This window comes from Manacus vitellinus, unplaced genomic scaffold (assembly GCF_001715985.3).
Source record: "Manacus vitellinus isolate BGI_N305 unplaced genomic scaffold, ASM171598v3 scaffold_12_pilon, whole genome shotgun sequence".
Lineage (NCBI taxonomy): Eukaryota > Metazoa > Chordata > Aves > Passeriformes > Pipridae > Manacus > Manacus vitellinus.
Window position 1 is genome coordinate 13,137,182 of NW_021938949.1, and position 16,220 is coordinate 13,153,401.

Below are 16,220 nucleotides of genomic sequence, written 5' to 3' on the forward strand. Positions count from 1 at the left end.
CCTCCTCATATTGGAAAATAAGGGAAATTCAGGAGCTTGGACTCGTTAATGCTTCATGTTAGTGGGATTTAACCATAAAATGTAGTGTTACTGCACTGCAATAAATGTGATGCAAAGAGGACCTTGAGATCAATGTGGTGGACTGAATATTTTAAAGTGATTTTTTGTTTGTCTGTATATTTAATGTTTATATGCTAAAATATCGGAAAATTTAATTTCGTTATCAAGTCAGAGCCCCCTATAATATTGTAAGAAAAAAGAAGATTAGTCAACTTCATCTCTCTGAAATTCCATCTGTAATTGCATATATGTTGTTAAACCTGCAAGAGAGAGCTGCATTTGAGTGAACTATGTACCATTAATCCTGATTTTTTTCTTCCTTTCTTTTGTTCCCCCCCATAGATTACCAAAGTGGCCTTGGAATACCACAAGTGTAATAAAAGCCAGGCAGCTGAGCCAGATCTTCAGCACTTAGGAGACACTGATTCACCAGCTTTTGATTCCTCTGTACCAGATGCACACGTGGAAGTCTCCGAGCCCTTGTCCATCTCCACGTACCCCTGCTGTAACACGGTGGTGCTGCCACAGTGGCATTCCATCTCCAGAACTCACAATGTCTGTGAGCTCTGCGTCAACCAGACCCTTGGTGTCAAACCAAATAAAGTCCACGTGCCACACTGTAACTTTTTAGAGATAGAAGCAGCTTTGGACTCTTTCTACCTCCAGGAACATACCTTTTTTCAAGTTATATCAAATACCATAGAGTGCAGCAATTTCTTAAGTTTCTATAGTCCCTTTAGCTATTACACTGCATGTTGCAGGACAGTAAACAGGCATTTTTTAAGTTTCATTAGTTCTGAGAAGACCATCTTTCAGACCCCCAAAGTAGCATTTTCTTCCCATGGGAAGAAAGATAACACCCAATTTTCTATTCCTCACATTGAGGATAGGAATTGTTTTATTCCTGACCTTAATATTAGTAGTATGAACATTACTGGTCTGAGCTGCAGGACCAACAAAACCTTGAATCTCTATCTACTGGATTCAAATCTTTTTTGGATATATGCAGAGAGACTAGGAGCATCAAGATCTACTCATCTTAAGGAATTTGCTGCCATTGTTGACATGAAAGAAGAAGTGCACTATGTCCTGGATCAAAATCAGTCACTTGTTGGACCTACCCTGGGTATGGTAACCACTATCCAAATGCTTGAATTAAGAAAATTATGTTTCCAAGTATGCCCAGTATTTCCAGGTATCTTAAAAAGTGAGACTACAGTCAGAATTTACAGTTTGTAAATTGTAATTTATTCTGTTCTATTTAGTAGTTAACCAAGCAGTTATGAATTATTCTGTTGACTAGAACAGAATCATGTTCTGGGTGGCATAAAAACTAAGTTCCCTATACCAAAAGTAACTTGCTTTAAAAGAAGTGAACCTCAAAAGGTGTTTTTCTTGACTGTCTGATGCGTTGAAGGAACTAGTAAAATCTAAATTAATTTGCTTGTGGGAAAAAAAAATTATTGTGCATCTAACATATTTGATATTACAGAAGACATTTGTGTATTAGTGGTGGTGCTGATGTTTACTCAGCTGTTCTGTGTACTAAAATATCCCAGAATTTTGTGAGATACTTCCCACTTACCAGCAGAGACTTCCCCATCCTCTTGACCTCTGGAACCAACTTAAATTATTGTAAATTGATTTTGAAAATTATGTCTGTTTTCAAGGTAGAGCTCTGAGGTGGTTGTGGCCAAATCTATCAGTGCTCTTTTTTCCTGTCTGAATTGGAGAAGGAAACAAAGAACAAACAAAATAAACCAAACAAAATCATGAAAAATAACAGAGGAAAAAAAAAAGGGAAAAAAACCCAACCCAAGGATTGCAGTCCTGATATACTTACAAATTACTGAATCAAACAAAACATGCCTAACCACGTGCATTTGCCTGTCATTGCCATTGCATTTGCTGCTGTGCAAAACTGAGTCTGCCTCTGGAAAATACTGGGTTTTTTAATGTTATCTATGTAAGTAAACATGGAAGGAAATTCAGGTGAACATACTATTAAAATAAATTGTTCCAGAAGGTATGTCAATGTAATTGTTACAGCACTAATTACATTCCCTTTTTGCCATGAATCTCAGTACAAAAGGATGCACAGCATAGAACAAGTGGCCATGGTCTCATTGAGGATCACATCCCACCCTGTATCTTGTCTCCATCCCAACCCCCCAGGAAAACACTCTGGAAAAACAAACAAAAACCTCAGTGGCCATAAACGGATGCTTAGGAAATATTAAGCTCAGAATGAGGAGATACAAGTTTCCTTCCCCTTTCTGCTCCCAGTACTTTCTGTCCCCAGCGTTTCTCGGGTCACAGGATTTCCTGAGCGTGACGGGGGTTTCTGTGCTGGAAGGCTCAGAGTATTTCTGGGCCGTCACTGGAACTCCCAGAAGACTTTTGCTTCTATGTATTTTGTCAAGGATTCAGTTGTGATTTATGCTTGGGTTGTGTGGCTTTTTAAAATTTTGTTTTACTTCCTTAAGCCTCTTAACTTTTAAAATTTTATAATAACAAAACGGGTCAGTGTTTAATACATTTAACAGATCTCAGTCTTTGCAGGTGGTTTGTAAAAATCCAGGAATATGTCTCAGTTTCCCCCTTCCTTTCAGTTGCAGATAGTCCAAATATGGAGATCTAGAAAGAAAAAATCCTGGTTTGGCCTAGTGTAAGAATTTAATGAAATGCTGAATAGTAAATATAAAATTAAATGTCCTGCTGTTTGCATTTCGGAGATAAACTTGATGATCTGGTATTTTGTATGTCTGTACAAAAGTGCAGGTTTTACTTGGGTCTGGTTTTTGTACTGGAAATACAAGCACAAGCTGTTTCTGTTTGATCCAGGAATTATTTTTATTGTTTTTCATGTTATGCCTTTTGTCTTGAACTTTTGTTCGTATTGAATACTTCTTTTTTTTAATAATATTTCTCCATCCAAATTGAGTAGAAGGATATCTTGCAGCAATTTAGAAAACATGGTGTAGGCTCAGTGTAGTGTAGCTGAAGGTAGTTGAGGACTTTGTAGCTTATTTTAATTTTTTACCAGTGACCAGCTACTTGTTAAATATCATAAAATTAAGGAGAAGGTTGAACAAAGAGGAAGGTGGTCACTGGTAGACAAAAGGGGCTGGTCAGATTGGCATGGGAATAGCAGGGTATTTAAGGGTCAAAAGAAAAGGACAATTGCAGAGAAAGGAATAAAAATGGAAGAATAAATGCAAATAATTGTGGACCTAAACAGAGCCTTCAAGATAATGTAGAAAGTAAAAAATGGAGAGAGGATACTATGATACTATAGCAGGTATGTGGTTAGATAGAAGCATAGAGAATAATTATTATAGTACATTGAATAGGGATGGAAGCAAGATTAGAGTCTAGTGTGGCAAATGAAAAGACTGTAACAAAGAAAACAAAAAAAACCCCAGTGCAACTTTATCTTGTTTTCACATCAGTTGTGGTTACTCAAGAGTTGATACCAAACTGTCAGAAATTATTGACATGAAACCAGGTTTAAATTTGTATTTTCTCTGTAAGTTCTTCTGAATTAAAGAGTAAAAACTGCCAAAATCACCTCTGTGAAACTGAAATAACTTTGCTGTGTATCCATTTCGTTGCAGAAAACTTCATTAAAAATTTCAGTGTTCTCTACAGTCCCTTGAAAAGGCATCTTGTTGATGACCCTTCAGCCCGTTTTCCAGAACAGCGTGTGATCACAGAAGTGACTACTCACACCTTCCAGGAGGCTGTGTTCTCAAGTGGAAAGGTACAACCTCCTTCCTCAAAGCTTTCTGGCATATCATTGCACAGATTTTAAGGAGGGGATCTCAGTCTTACTTAATATCAATGGACTTTTCTTCCTTGTAACATGAAGTATGGTGTTTGTAAGAATTCAAAAGCTTTCCAGTTGCATGCCATGACATTGCTTTACCTAAGATGCCATCCTGAACAGGAGTTAAATTAATTTGATTTTTTTAATATATTAAGGTTTAATATCCATTGTTGTTCAAGTGTGCAGTGAATGTCTGCATCTCCAGCTGGTTTCCAGCAGCCCTAACTCCTGCTTTGATAGTTAGAGGCAAAAAGCAGAAGTATAGACATCATCTTTTTTTTTCTTTTTTTTTTCCCACATGAAGTAGACAGTCACTGTTAGATACATGAGAATTTAAGATTGCAAGAGAATCTTGGCAAGTGTAGTAAAGTTTGGTGCATTTTTACTTAAAGGGAATGATCCTAAACTAAATCATCTTCTCTATTTTGTCATTATGGAAAGGGAATTCCCCAAGGATTTTTGTGTGTTAACTCAGTAGTCAGAGGACATCAGTAAATAGCTTGTAATAAAGTTTATTAATATTAGGATATAGTTTACTTTCACATTTTAAGGGTTCTGAGTTATAGATGTTGTGAAAACCAGTCCTCCTTTCTGCAGATTAACTCCAACAGATAATCAAACTTCTCCATTTCATTTTGCAGAATGTCTTGCTGCTCTATTATGCACAGTGGTGTGGATTCTGTGCTTCTCTTAACCACATCTTCATTCAACTTGCTCGGCTTTTGCCTCCAGATAATTTCACTGTGGCAAGGTAAAAAATTCTAATTTCATCTCTCCAGAATAATGTAAGATCATTGGGGTCATCAGCCTAGAAAATAATTACTTTTTTTTCTCTCTACAATCTTGAAATAGTAGATGTGAATGTCATCTGCTTCATTTCTCTTTGAACACAGTATTTTGTTTTCCTTTGTATAAATTTGGTGGTTTTCCATCTCACTGCAGTAGTTATCCAGTTTAATTAAAACTAATTTTTAAACAGTGCAATTCATCTTGAAGCTTCCTAATTTCAAAAAGGGAATCAGTAACTTTTCCCCCTGGATGATAATTTGTAGCAAATATTAATATGCTGTACTGCTCTGTGTGAGAAATTGTTTGAGAGGCAAAATGCATCTTCTTGTGGGTTTTTCCTGGTGGGCAGCCGAGCATCACTGCTGCCTGTGCACTTCCCATTCCCAGTGGGATGGGGAAGAGGGAGGAAGAAGAAAAGCAAGAAAACTTGGAGGTCATGTTTAACCCAAACATTCTTGCTCATGTATTTGATAAGATCAGTATTTACAACATCTGCTCTGCTTGCATCTTTGTTTTATTCTGATGGAACTTACTCCAGGAGGCAGCATGAGATGTACAGAAAAAAACAAGTCAATTAAAAATCTGGGGTCTCATCACCTGTTTATAATTGCAGCTTTATTCCCACAGATGTGATGCTATTCTCAAGCCTACACCCCTTCTCCTTCCCAACTTTGAAGTTCCCTCATTTGCTCCATTGTTTTCCCTGCAGTATTACTGATGTGATCATCTGCTTTTTGTAATTAATAAGAATTTTATTTGTGATCAAAGAAACTCTGAAATGCAGAGAGAAATGTAACAAGCAGTTGAACAAGTGTTTCACTCACAAAATCTTGTGTTCCTTTCTACACAGAGCTTTAGAAAAAAAATGTGCCATTAAGAATGTGCTTGTCCTTTGAAGAAGCAAAAGTAATTTACTCCCCAAACTACTTGAGAAAACAATATTAATGGAGTTGTACTTGAGGAACAGATTAATGAATAGAAATAACTTCAGTCTCCTGTTGAAACTGTTAGGCAAGTCTGTGTCAGGGAAGGAAGGTGTGCACATAGTGAGCAACTGCAGTTTAACTGCTGGGTGAGAGTTGTTTTTTCTAGGGGGAAAAAAACCCCCACAGATATTTGTCAAATTGAGATTCATCATCTTGAATATTAGTAGTTAATTCTGCTGACTCATGCACACATTTAGATTTAACTTTCACAGATACTTATATTTCCTTCTTCCCAATCCCTAAAATGGTGTTTTACAAGAAAATACAGATTGTTCATCTCCCTGTTCTCTTCACCAGTGTGTCTTTTCTTAACAGAATTGATGTAACTCGAAACGACCTTCCCTGGGAATTTATGACAGACCGTCTCCCAACCATTTTATTTTTTCCTCATCAGAGGTAATGTAATTCTTTTCCCTGTGGATTTTTAGATTTCATTGTACTAAGTTACAGTAATTAGCTGGTTACATGTCTTAATAAAGAAAAAAGCCAAACAGTAATCCATTTCCATATTTGCATTCTTACTTCATGCATGTTCTAATTCTAAAAAACCCCACCAACAAAACAACAAAATAACCCAGCCAACAGTCACAGATTTCCACCCTTCTCCCTCAAGAACCTTAGCAAATGATAATTCAGACTACTGGTGCTGTGTAGTTACCACAAAATTTTTAAACCCATGCCTTAAGTTTTGCAATTCTAAATTCACGGTTTAGTTCAGCACAGAAATAGTTTCATTTGTATCAGTTCTGACTCACCTCAAATTCAAACTGATCATTACCCCTTTCAGAGGTACTCATTTTGTCTTGGTCTCTTTTAAAAAGCAGTTCCAGACTGTCTCTGGAGTGACAGACTGAATAGTGTAGTAAAATTGTTTTTTTAATGTTCCAATTGGTTTTGTAGAGGTCCCTTACCTCTAGTCATTGTTTTCACTCCTGCTTTTCCTCTCCAGTGTATTTTATATTTTACTGCATGTAGGTAATCAATAAAATTAAGTTCTGATAGTGTTTGTAGTATCCACAGCACTCCCAGAATAGTCATGTATTCCCTTTGGATATAAAGGCACCCCATATTAAGGTTTTCTGTGCAGCAGCTTATCCATTTGCCTTATGAGACAATTTTTGCAAATTAACACTTCTCAATTTCTTTCCACCACATGCTGTTAATATTTGGTTTTGCTATTTGTTTTAAATAGCCTTTTAGCTTCTTTCATACAGACTGTGGTTTGGATCAGTAAGAAAGGAAGATGATGTAGTAACATATCAGCACGGTGTAATGAGTCAGTTTTGATTTAGTGCAGACTATTTCTTGCCTAAATGATGTCATGATTCATTAAACTTGGAGGGGAGCTGATTGTCAGCTGAGAAGCTGCTGATGGTAATTAAAAGAGTAACTTGGTGGATCACCAGAAGTCTGCAGGGGAGGGAAAATCATGGTGCTTAATCTTTGAGAAACAGCTTAATTTTGATGTACAGGAGCCTCACGTGTTTAAAAGCAAACTGCTCCTTGCAATGCCTTTCAGATGCTGGAACACACTAAGCTCCTGTTTCCAGGATAACATCTATAGGGTCAGAGAAGTCATTTCCCAGCAGGTAGCTCTGTAGATCTGTACTTCAATTCTAACAATACATGTAGAATTAGGAACACTTAAATGTTATCCTTCAACTTCCAAATATGAATTGTCAGTATGCTCTGATCACACCTGCCCAGCAGTAATGCTACCACACGTCCTTCAAGTTCTTAACCCTTGATGCCATGATTGGGATACTTTTTGTTTTTTACCAATCTAGGCAGAGATGTTTATGGCACCCAGACTAGAAGACAGGTAAAAGAGTTCATCAGAAGAAAATCTATGTGCTCTTATCCTTATTACATGAGTTTAGGTTTCTCTTAGCTGCCGTACCAATTATGCTTGATCAAAAAAACCCAAGATATCAAGTTGAACAGCAGATGCTTAGATAAAATTATCATTGCTTACCTATCTGAATGTTTTACTATGACTTGTTAATGTCTTTCTAGGAAGGAGCAAAGTGTGAAGTTCCCTGAAGACTTTTCAGTTAACCTTCCCAATCTCCTTAAATTTATTTTACATCACTCAAGTCTTTCTGCATCAGAGCCCTGTACCAAAGAGTGCCGACATAAAGAGTCAGTTCTGCAGCAAGGACACATCTCACACTTGGAGAGAGAAATTCAGAAGCTGAGATCAGAAATCAGTGCCCTCCACCAGGCCCATGACCAGCTGGAAGCACAGCTTTCTGAAGCTCGGAGGGAGGAACAGAGACTGCAGCAGCAAAAACACACACTGGAAAAGCAGCACAAGACTCTGCAGCTCCACAGTGAGCAGTTACAGGCCACATATGACCAGAAGAATCAAGAATTGTTAGAAATGGCTGAAAAGCTTCAAGAATTAGCTGATGCATCAGAAAACCTCCTTAAAGAGAATGCTTTACTGAGAATTCTGGTAGCATCGAGGGAAGGAAAGCTACAGAGCAGAGATGAACTTAAAGAATCCCTTCAGTCTGAGCAAACACTTTCTGAAGATAACGATATATCACCTTCAGCAGCTACTGCCATGTTAGAGGAAAGAAGGACTGATAATACTGATACCATAGAGACAGAGCACAGTAGTGGAAACAGGACAGAATGATTGCTTACATAAAGTCAAATGTTTGGGTAGGTATTTATGCAAATTTTATTGACATTCATTGTAAATAAAGACTTCTTCCCCCACATGATCTAGGAAAAAAACAATCAAATGGAATATTTTTGTATACTTGAACAACTTATTAGATACCCCAATCTTGAGAGAAGAGGAGAATGGAAAACACTTTCTGCACTTTACTATTGCACTAACTTGCAAACACCTATCCATTTAATTTAAAGATGCTGATTTTTAGGGGCAGCAGTGTGAAGCACCTCTGACTAAGGACCAGTTATTTTTCACTGGCTTTCTCTTACAGCTGCTAGAAAAGAAATTAGACCTTTGATTTATACTTTTCCATAATTTCTGAAGTTTGCCCTTGACACTGCATTCTCTTTGCTGAATTAAAATAGAGATACTTCATCTGTGTAATCAGTAAACTTGAATGGACAAAGTCATCCTGCTACAACTGTTCTGTTCTAGAACTTCAGCACTTTGTATCACTTTTGTATCCCAGTATTCTGACTGTCCTGAAACCCACAAGAGCCATGTGTGAACTGTTCTCTGCTGAAAACTAAAGAAAGTCTTACTGAATTAATCCTTTTCTCTTTGATTTACAAGAGGTCTGGAATACAGCAATTGAAGTGTACAGATCTGGCTACACATGCAAGTCTCAGGAGACCAGGATCTTAAAAAAGCATGTGTCAGGTTAAGAACATCTATCAGCTGTACCACATATGTTGTACTCAAGAGGCAACAGCAGGAGCTTTTTGCTACTGCCAGCATTCATTTTGCTTCAAATTACAGCCTTCAATTAAAAAAGAAAAAAAAAAAGGGCAAATGTAGCACTAAAAATGCAATTCAACATCTTAGTGTAGAAGAGAGGACAAGACTTTTTGTCTAGGTCATTATTGTCTTGCATATAGTTAAAGTTCTCAAGCAAGCTTGCTAGACCTTAGTTACTCCATGTGTAGAGGTATAAGAAGCAAGTTGAATGCTTCCTCTAGAGCTGAATTAAGGCTAGACAATTAAGTGTTTAAAAATACCAGTATGCAAAGGAGGCCATGTATAAAGTAATAGAAAACAGGCCAGTGGCCTCAAAGCACGTGTGCCTACACTAAGAGTTTAGAACATGTAAGCTGCCATTGTTGCTCAGTGTTGTCCCCCATCCTCCCCCCAAACCTTTGAGGTCCAGAATGTCCCATTTAACACATTTTTACAGTACTGTAGCTGAACTCTAGCACAGAGCAGGAAATGTATGTTCTTATCTGGAAGGACTGGGCCCTTGGTAGCTAAAAACTTCTACAAACTGACCAGCAATTGCCCTTGCCCCTATTACCAAGAGTAGGAAAGACTGAAGCTTCTCTTGCAGAAGTACAGTTAAATCCAGGGAGTTATCTACAAGATACATTAATTGAATTCTATAGGTGACTGTTTGTGGATTAAAATGCCTTTTTATAACAGGCTGTTAACATACATCCTACCTGCTAAGTACACAAACCAGGGTTCTAGGAAAAATTCATACTGGTTGCACTTAAGCCCATTTTGATAAGGAACCACTTCTGCAGTTTCAGCACACAGACCTACAGAAGAGAAAAGCCTGCTTTACTGCCATTTCAGACTCCTGGAAACCTTCTGGACCATCCCTGAGAATTCAGTATCCATCATTAGTTTCCATTAGCATGGCAGTTTCTTTGCAGTAGGCTACATAGAGAACTCAGTTCTAGCAGCCAAAACTTAACCTAGATAGCTGCAGCTAAAGGAAATCTCTTCCTTTCTTGTAGCTCCTCTGTTTCCTCCCTCAGCACATTACTGAAGGCTTATCCCTTTTCAAAGTAAATACTCTGCACCAGTCCAATAAACTGTTAAAAGCAGGACTTCTGACTTTACAGCTGTGCACTCAATCTAGTAGCAGAAGCAAGGTTTAACTGCACATTTGGTTTTGAAGGTCTGGGATCCCATCCATGGTTGTGGTTCAGGAGACCCCTTGTGTATTATGTACAGTTGCATCATATTATTCCCATATGCTACAGAACACAAAGCAAAAGTTTCTAGTGGCCTATTTACAATTCACAATTGTAAAGTAGTTCACATTACAGTAGTAGCTCCATCAAAATAGGCTCAGCTAAACATTCAAGTAAAAAAAACTGGTAGTAGTCTCTTCACACCAGTATATCCCTGTGCCCATTGCCGGCAATGGACGTTATGCCAGGCGAGTCAGCTCCTGTCATAGAGGAATTAGGATACACAGTTGATGCAAAGTGCAACTTTTCAGTGCATGCAGTTGCAAACAAAGCTTATTTAGTTCTCATCAGGGTGTTTTCTGATGAGTGGTGTGCACGTGACCAGGTTCTTCACAGTATAGATTCTTGTGCTGGTTACACATGTCAGTCCATCGACACGTGTTGCTCCAGGTTAGCTGTGAACTTCGGTGCCGTTGGGAGTCAGCTTAGCTTTCCTCTCCACACAGGGTCCTTTAGCAGAGTACTGCACCAGCAGGAAGGGCTCTTTGGTTTCTCCTTCGCCCACAATGCTTTCCTCATCCTCAGACTGGCTGAGTTTCTGCAGCCTGAGGTAGCACCAGCAGCCCAGGATCAGGGCCCCCAGCGCCGCGATGGCGATCAGGATCACGATCACAGTCACCACGCCCGTGGAGGGGCTGTGATCTGTGATAGACATGGCCAGGAGCTCAGACTCTGCACTTCTTTAGGGGAGATCCTTCTGTCCTCACTGTCAGTCTTGCTGCATCTTCAAACTCCTGCAGTGGAAAAAAAACAATGAAGTTGTGCAGTTTCACTGTACTCAGCAACATTATATTAATGGCTGGTATCCTTCACATGGCACGTAACCCCCTGCATTCACTGCTTTGTGCTGCTCACACTCACAGAATCACAGGATCTTGTTTCAGCTCTTCACGTGCCTGTCAAGATAGCACATGGTCAGCCTACTAAGAGGTAACAATTTTTACTAGAAGATATGAAACAAGACATTGGTAAGGTATTTGTGAAGGGATTTGCAATGCTGATGCGTTACTGTAAGTCTGTCCATAACACTGGTCTGCTTAGAAGGGCTGACTACATGGTAATTAATTGTTCATTGAGCTGATAAAAAACAACAGATGTTGCTTTATATACATTTTTCATAAGAAGCAGGTAGAGCTATATTTATTGAAGACTAACAAAACACAATGGGAAGATGATTATTTTAAGCTCATGCTCCTCTTGGGGGCTTTAAAACAATAAGAGCAAGGTGTTGTGTTAGGACTGCAGCTGAAATTGGAACAGAGGCAGCAGGCAGGAAAATGGGAGAGAAGAGCTACAAGACTTTCTTAGTCTGCTGTAGTTTTAGCAGGATAAAAATACATAGGTCATGTCATTTGCTACTTCCACTTCCAAATTTAAAGGGTCATGTGAGCCTTGTCTTCAGTGTCAAAGTTATTGTTTACAAAGCTGGCAGCTTCACTTCCTTCCCTTCAACTAGGACATACAACAAAGTCAGTCACTCATTACCTTTTCTTTCCTGTACCCCAGCTCTTTAACAAAAGAGAAACTCAGGGAAGACTTTAGTAGAGACTGAAGCCAGTCCTCCCCAGGAGCATCTCTTACCTCTGTACTGCTGTAAAAATCAGGTTAGGGCTCAACACTGCAATGTCAGGTACAACAGGAGGTTCTAAGATCAGATGCAAGTGCACATCTGCATTTCACCTGACCTGTAGCCACTGACTGGCAGTGGAGTAACAGCTTCCAGCTGCTCTAAGTGCCAGTCTGTTGAGGGTAACATTTTTCCAAGAAAAGCTCTCCCTCACTGTTGCTGTTGCAGTCTCTCACTCACTGCAGCATCTTCATCCAAACCCCTCAGGAAAAGCCAGTCTTACCCAACCTTGAGCCAGAACCATTAGTTTATGGTGTTACCCACTGCACTAGAAGCCTCACCAGTGTTTCAACATGAATCAAGGCAATTACAGTGCAGTACCTTTACTAAGAGAGCTCAAGCTAGAGACTAAGTTTGTTCCCTGCTGTCTCATGGAATGAGAGACCCATGTGCATCACCATTTCAGCAAGGACACCTCCACTACAGACAAGTTTAGCATATGTCATTAGGGTCCAGTGTCACATACTCTGGTTACATTTCCAGCCCTGTAAACTACAGCAGTCAATAGCTCATAGTGTACCTGACACAACCAGCCAAGTTCTGCAGATCCAATTTTGCCCAAGTAATAAAACCAAAACTGACCACACCACACCCCCTCAGCAGAGCTGTGCCCACTGCAGCCAGAGAGGTGTATGATTTGTCATAATCACCTTGCTTCTGCAATGCTTATTCAACACAGGGTGATCAGCTGAGGGTGATTTAGAGTGACTTTCACATAGTTCATTTTCCTCAGGGCATGTCTGAACAGCAGCACTGTTTGATCAAGCCAAAACAGTACAGCATCAGCAGAAAAGAGAGTTTGCTTCCCATGCAGGCACTGCACAGCCACGTTAAGGTCTCTTCTGCAGCTTCCACCTTTGTTAGCAGCAAACCTACTGTTTCTCTACAGCAGTTTGGTGCAGCACATGTTATGTTGCACAGTTACTGTCACCTAGAAAATAGCTTTTAGAAGTGGAAACTAGCATTGCAAATGCTACCCCTCTGCCAGTCTTCAAGGGAATAGACAGCATCAGCTATATAAATGATGAAACTTTGCACATCACCATCCTCTGTATCACCAGGATCTTTAGGCAGTCTGGGTTCAGGATGCATGAGACTGATTTATACTTACTGAACAATTTTTAGTCCAAATTTGAGTGCAACACAGCAACTTACACATTCCTCTTAAAGATCTTTCTTGGACAAATCCATAGGTTTTTAACCTTTAAAGTTCCAACTGTTTTTTATTTGATTAAAAACTCAAAGAATTTCACTTCTCAATGAGATGAAGTGTAGACATCATTCCTTCTCTGCAGGCACATCCTTCTCTTCCCACTCAAGGACTTTAGAGTCAGCACCCTTTATAAAGTCATGTATTAAGCATCTGTACAGATTTCCAGGGGCACAAACCACCAGTTAATAGGGCATGATAGTAGCTCTGAATTGCTGGAAAGCTACAGTGTTGTTGATAGCTCACACTGCTCTTCCTGGCTTTAGGTCACTGAAGCTCTCCTGCAGCCTTAGTGCTATCCTTGGCACAGAATATTTGCATGTTGTAACTACACTAGTAAGAACTTCCAGAGAGGCCTTTGGTTTCTGTGTTTTCTAGACACAGAACTCCAACCTTGCTACTCTTTCCACCAGCAACTGACTGAAATCCAGATTGAGCTGTCTCCATCGTCTGCTTCTTTACAGGAGAAACATTGCATTCTGCAGAATCCCCTTAAACTTATCCAGAGGAGATAGTGAGTCTGAAAACTATTTTTCTCCTTAAAGCCTACCTGAGCTAAAACCCGTGAGCGTACCAAGAGTGGCACTGACTTCCCTTATCACTTTTACTGTGAGATATTATGAGCTGTAAATTCCTCATCTTCAAAGGGATTGCCAACACCATCCATGTGTATTTGGTGGCACTTGTAGTGCTCTGTCCCTTCCCAGCACACTTGCTATCCAAACAAGCACCTAAGCATATTTACTCATTAGCCAGATTAGTCAGATTCACTGCTGTGAACTCCAAATAGCCTATTTCAGTTCTTATACCAATCAAGCAGTGAAAACATCAGCTAGAAACCATTTTTCCATAAATAACTGCTTCTTTTCTCTTTTTGCTTAATAACCAGCTTCTACTCAGAAATTTCACTTGTGAAGTTTTATTATCCAATTCAGAAGCTGTAACTAAAGGACAAACAGGCAGCTTAAATTGCAGAAGGCTGTTAGGGGACAAATGCAATGCAAGGCTGGCATTAATTTCTAAACCAGGTTTTTCATTATTCCAGGCATTGTGCTGCTAAGTTCACTAATGTTAATGCCTGCAGGCATGTTTCTAACAAGAAATACTCCTACTGTTCAAGGCAAAGCTATAGGAAAAGGCTTCAGATCTCCTATAGTTCACCCAAATATACCAAAGTCCTCATCAAGCAGTTATGTTCAAGGTGCAAATATTAAGTCTTTGGGCTTTAATTTTTTGGGGGAGGAGAGGTGAGGAGGTGGGAGCTGTTTTATTACAGTATTCCACATTAAGTATGGGGCAGGGCAAAGGAAATGAGAATAAAACTACCAGAGTGACCTTCAGCTTAAAAAATTAAAAAAAAAAAAAAAAGAAAAGACTGCTTAGTTAAAAAGCCTCCATGTGAAGAGACAGAAAAACAACAGCTTGTAATCAACACACTTCTAATAGTGAACAATGGTTTCTCCTGTATGTGCCAGCAAGATTGCTTTTGAGGAATGCTGCATACTCATCACAATAGCATCCTTATTGCCAAGGGAGGACAAGGAGAAAACCCACTGGGGAAATCTGAGCTGTACTTCTACCACTGGCACACAGGTGTTTACAGCACCCACACTATCCAGCCACAGAGAGCGAGGCCTTTACAGTATAGGAGTGCTCAGACTTCACCACTTCCAAATAAAAAAAGTGGGATCACTGTTATTCTTCATTAACTCCAGCTTATACCACCTTGTTCTGATAATGCCAAGTTACCTTGCACAAGCTGGAGCTTGGCCAGAGGCTATTTTAGAAGCAGGGAGCTGTTTACTAGGTGCCTTCAGTGCAAATCATCTTTTCCCAACCCTTATTATACTTCTGATGAGGAATAAAAAGAGCAGGGAAGGCAGCTAAAAAAGTCTTTTCTGTGGCTAATCAGTTGTAGACAGTATTCCAAGAACGTGGCATTCAAGCAACTGCTAGAAAAAAACAGATAGCTAACAGTGTTGACTGAACAGCAGTTCCCACATGAAGTATAGTAGTACCTTAGACTTAATCAAGACTCACTTTCAAAGCTTTACACCAGAAGTTAGCATTTTACAGAAGACAGTAAGATGGAGAGATGAGAGAGCAGCAGTCTAAGATGTTCCTCAGACACAAAGACAGTTTCAAGAGCAGACAGACCTCAGTAGCACAGCAAGTGGAGTAGGTTTGTGCTGTAACTGCCTGTCAGGCAAGTCAGCTGGTTAATGCAGAACTAGAAACAGGCTTCTCGTGTTAAAACCACATTTGCTCCAGAGGCAATTGCATGGCTGGGAAAACATCTGTCAGACTGCAGATTTGTATCTGTCAGTGTCACATCCACTCAGAGCTCTAATGGAAGGTCTGTCCTGACACGATAACAGAGTCACTTCCGACATTCCCTTACCAGCAGTACCGTGCCGTACACATCCCGTGGCGTGGCATGATTCTGATATATTAGAAAACTGCTGAGATACCAACTTTGTTTGCTGATAAAAAACTGCCATTTTTCTATTTACATTCAAGGTGGTTCTCCAAATGTGTGAGTTTTTTTTTTTTTCTATGGGCTCTATCTAACAGCAACTAGACAGCACCCATACGTTTCTGACAGTCGGGCACTTGTTATACTCAGCTCAACTCTTCAGACAGCAAGTGCCCCAGAAGTTAATCACGTACCTGCAACAAGCAGCTCAGGAGCTCAGGGTAGGAGCTGTCTACACAGTTTCAGAATCACCTTATTAGAAAAGCGAAGGTCACACTGCTTTTGGATCTTGTCTGGCAAGTCTTCCTCCTCGCTCCTCCCCTGTGAAGAAGGATCACATTGGTCTCCAGCTGCTCCGCATCCCGAGTCCCTTTCACTCCTGGCTTTCCCATTACATAATCGCGTCTAACCATCAGCTTTTGCTACAGGCGGTCAGGGAAAGATCCCTTACTGCTTCACCTACCTGCTAATCAAGGCAAGAGTTTCACAAGTGGTTTAGAGTTCTTCAGGTCTATTCAAAAGCAGCATCTACTGACAGATGCAGATGTCTCTACACCTGCATTCGTGTCGGGAAAAGGAAC

At 39.7% G+C, this 16,220-nt stretch overlaps 2 protein-coding genes across 3 annotated transcripts in view; one reads left to right on the forward strand and one right to left on the reverse strand.

Annotated features, from left to right (window-relative positions):
• TXNDC11 (thioredoxin domain containing 11) overlaps nt 1-8,897 on the forward strand; it is a 22,946-nt gene extending 14,049 nt beyond the window's left edge. Inside the window, exons 6-10 of the mRNA XM_018067456.2 lie at nt 403-1,186; nt 3,678-3,823; nt 4,531-4,640; nt 5,980-6,060; nt 7,681-8,897. Of these exons, the coding sequence (XP_017922945.1) occupies nt 403-1,186; nt 3,678-3,823; nt 4,531-4,640; nt 5,980-6,060; nt 7,681-8,308 (1,749 nt within the window). The 3' untranslated portion in view covers nt 8,309-8,897. The remainder of the gene's footprint in view (nt 1-402; nt 1,187-3,677; nt 3,824-4,530; nt 4,641-5,979; nt 6,061-7,680) is intronic.
• Nucleotides 8,328-16,206, reverse strand: SNN (stannin). 2 transcript variants are annotated; one of them, XM_018067458.2, is made up of 3 exons: nt 16,103-16,206; nt 15,834-15,960; nt 8,328-11,060 (listed from the first exon to the last, which is right to left on the reverse strand). In XM_018067458.2, exon 3 carries the CDS (start codon nt 10,979-10,981, stop codon nt 10,718-10,720), a length of 264 nt encoding a protein of 87 aa, XP_017922947.1. In that variant the 5' UTR covers nt 10,982-11,060; nt 15,834-15,960; nt 16,103-16,206; the 3' UTR covers nt 8,328-10,717. The 2 variants fall into 2 exon arrangements, with proteins under 2 accessions (XP_017922947.1, XP_017922946.1); XM_018067457.2 differs by having other exon boundaries at nt 15,834-16,206.
• Between the last annotated feature and the right edge of the window lie 14 nt (nt 16,207-16,220).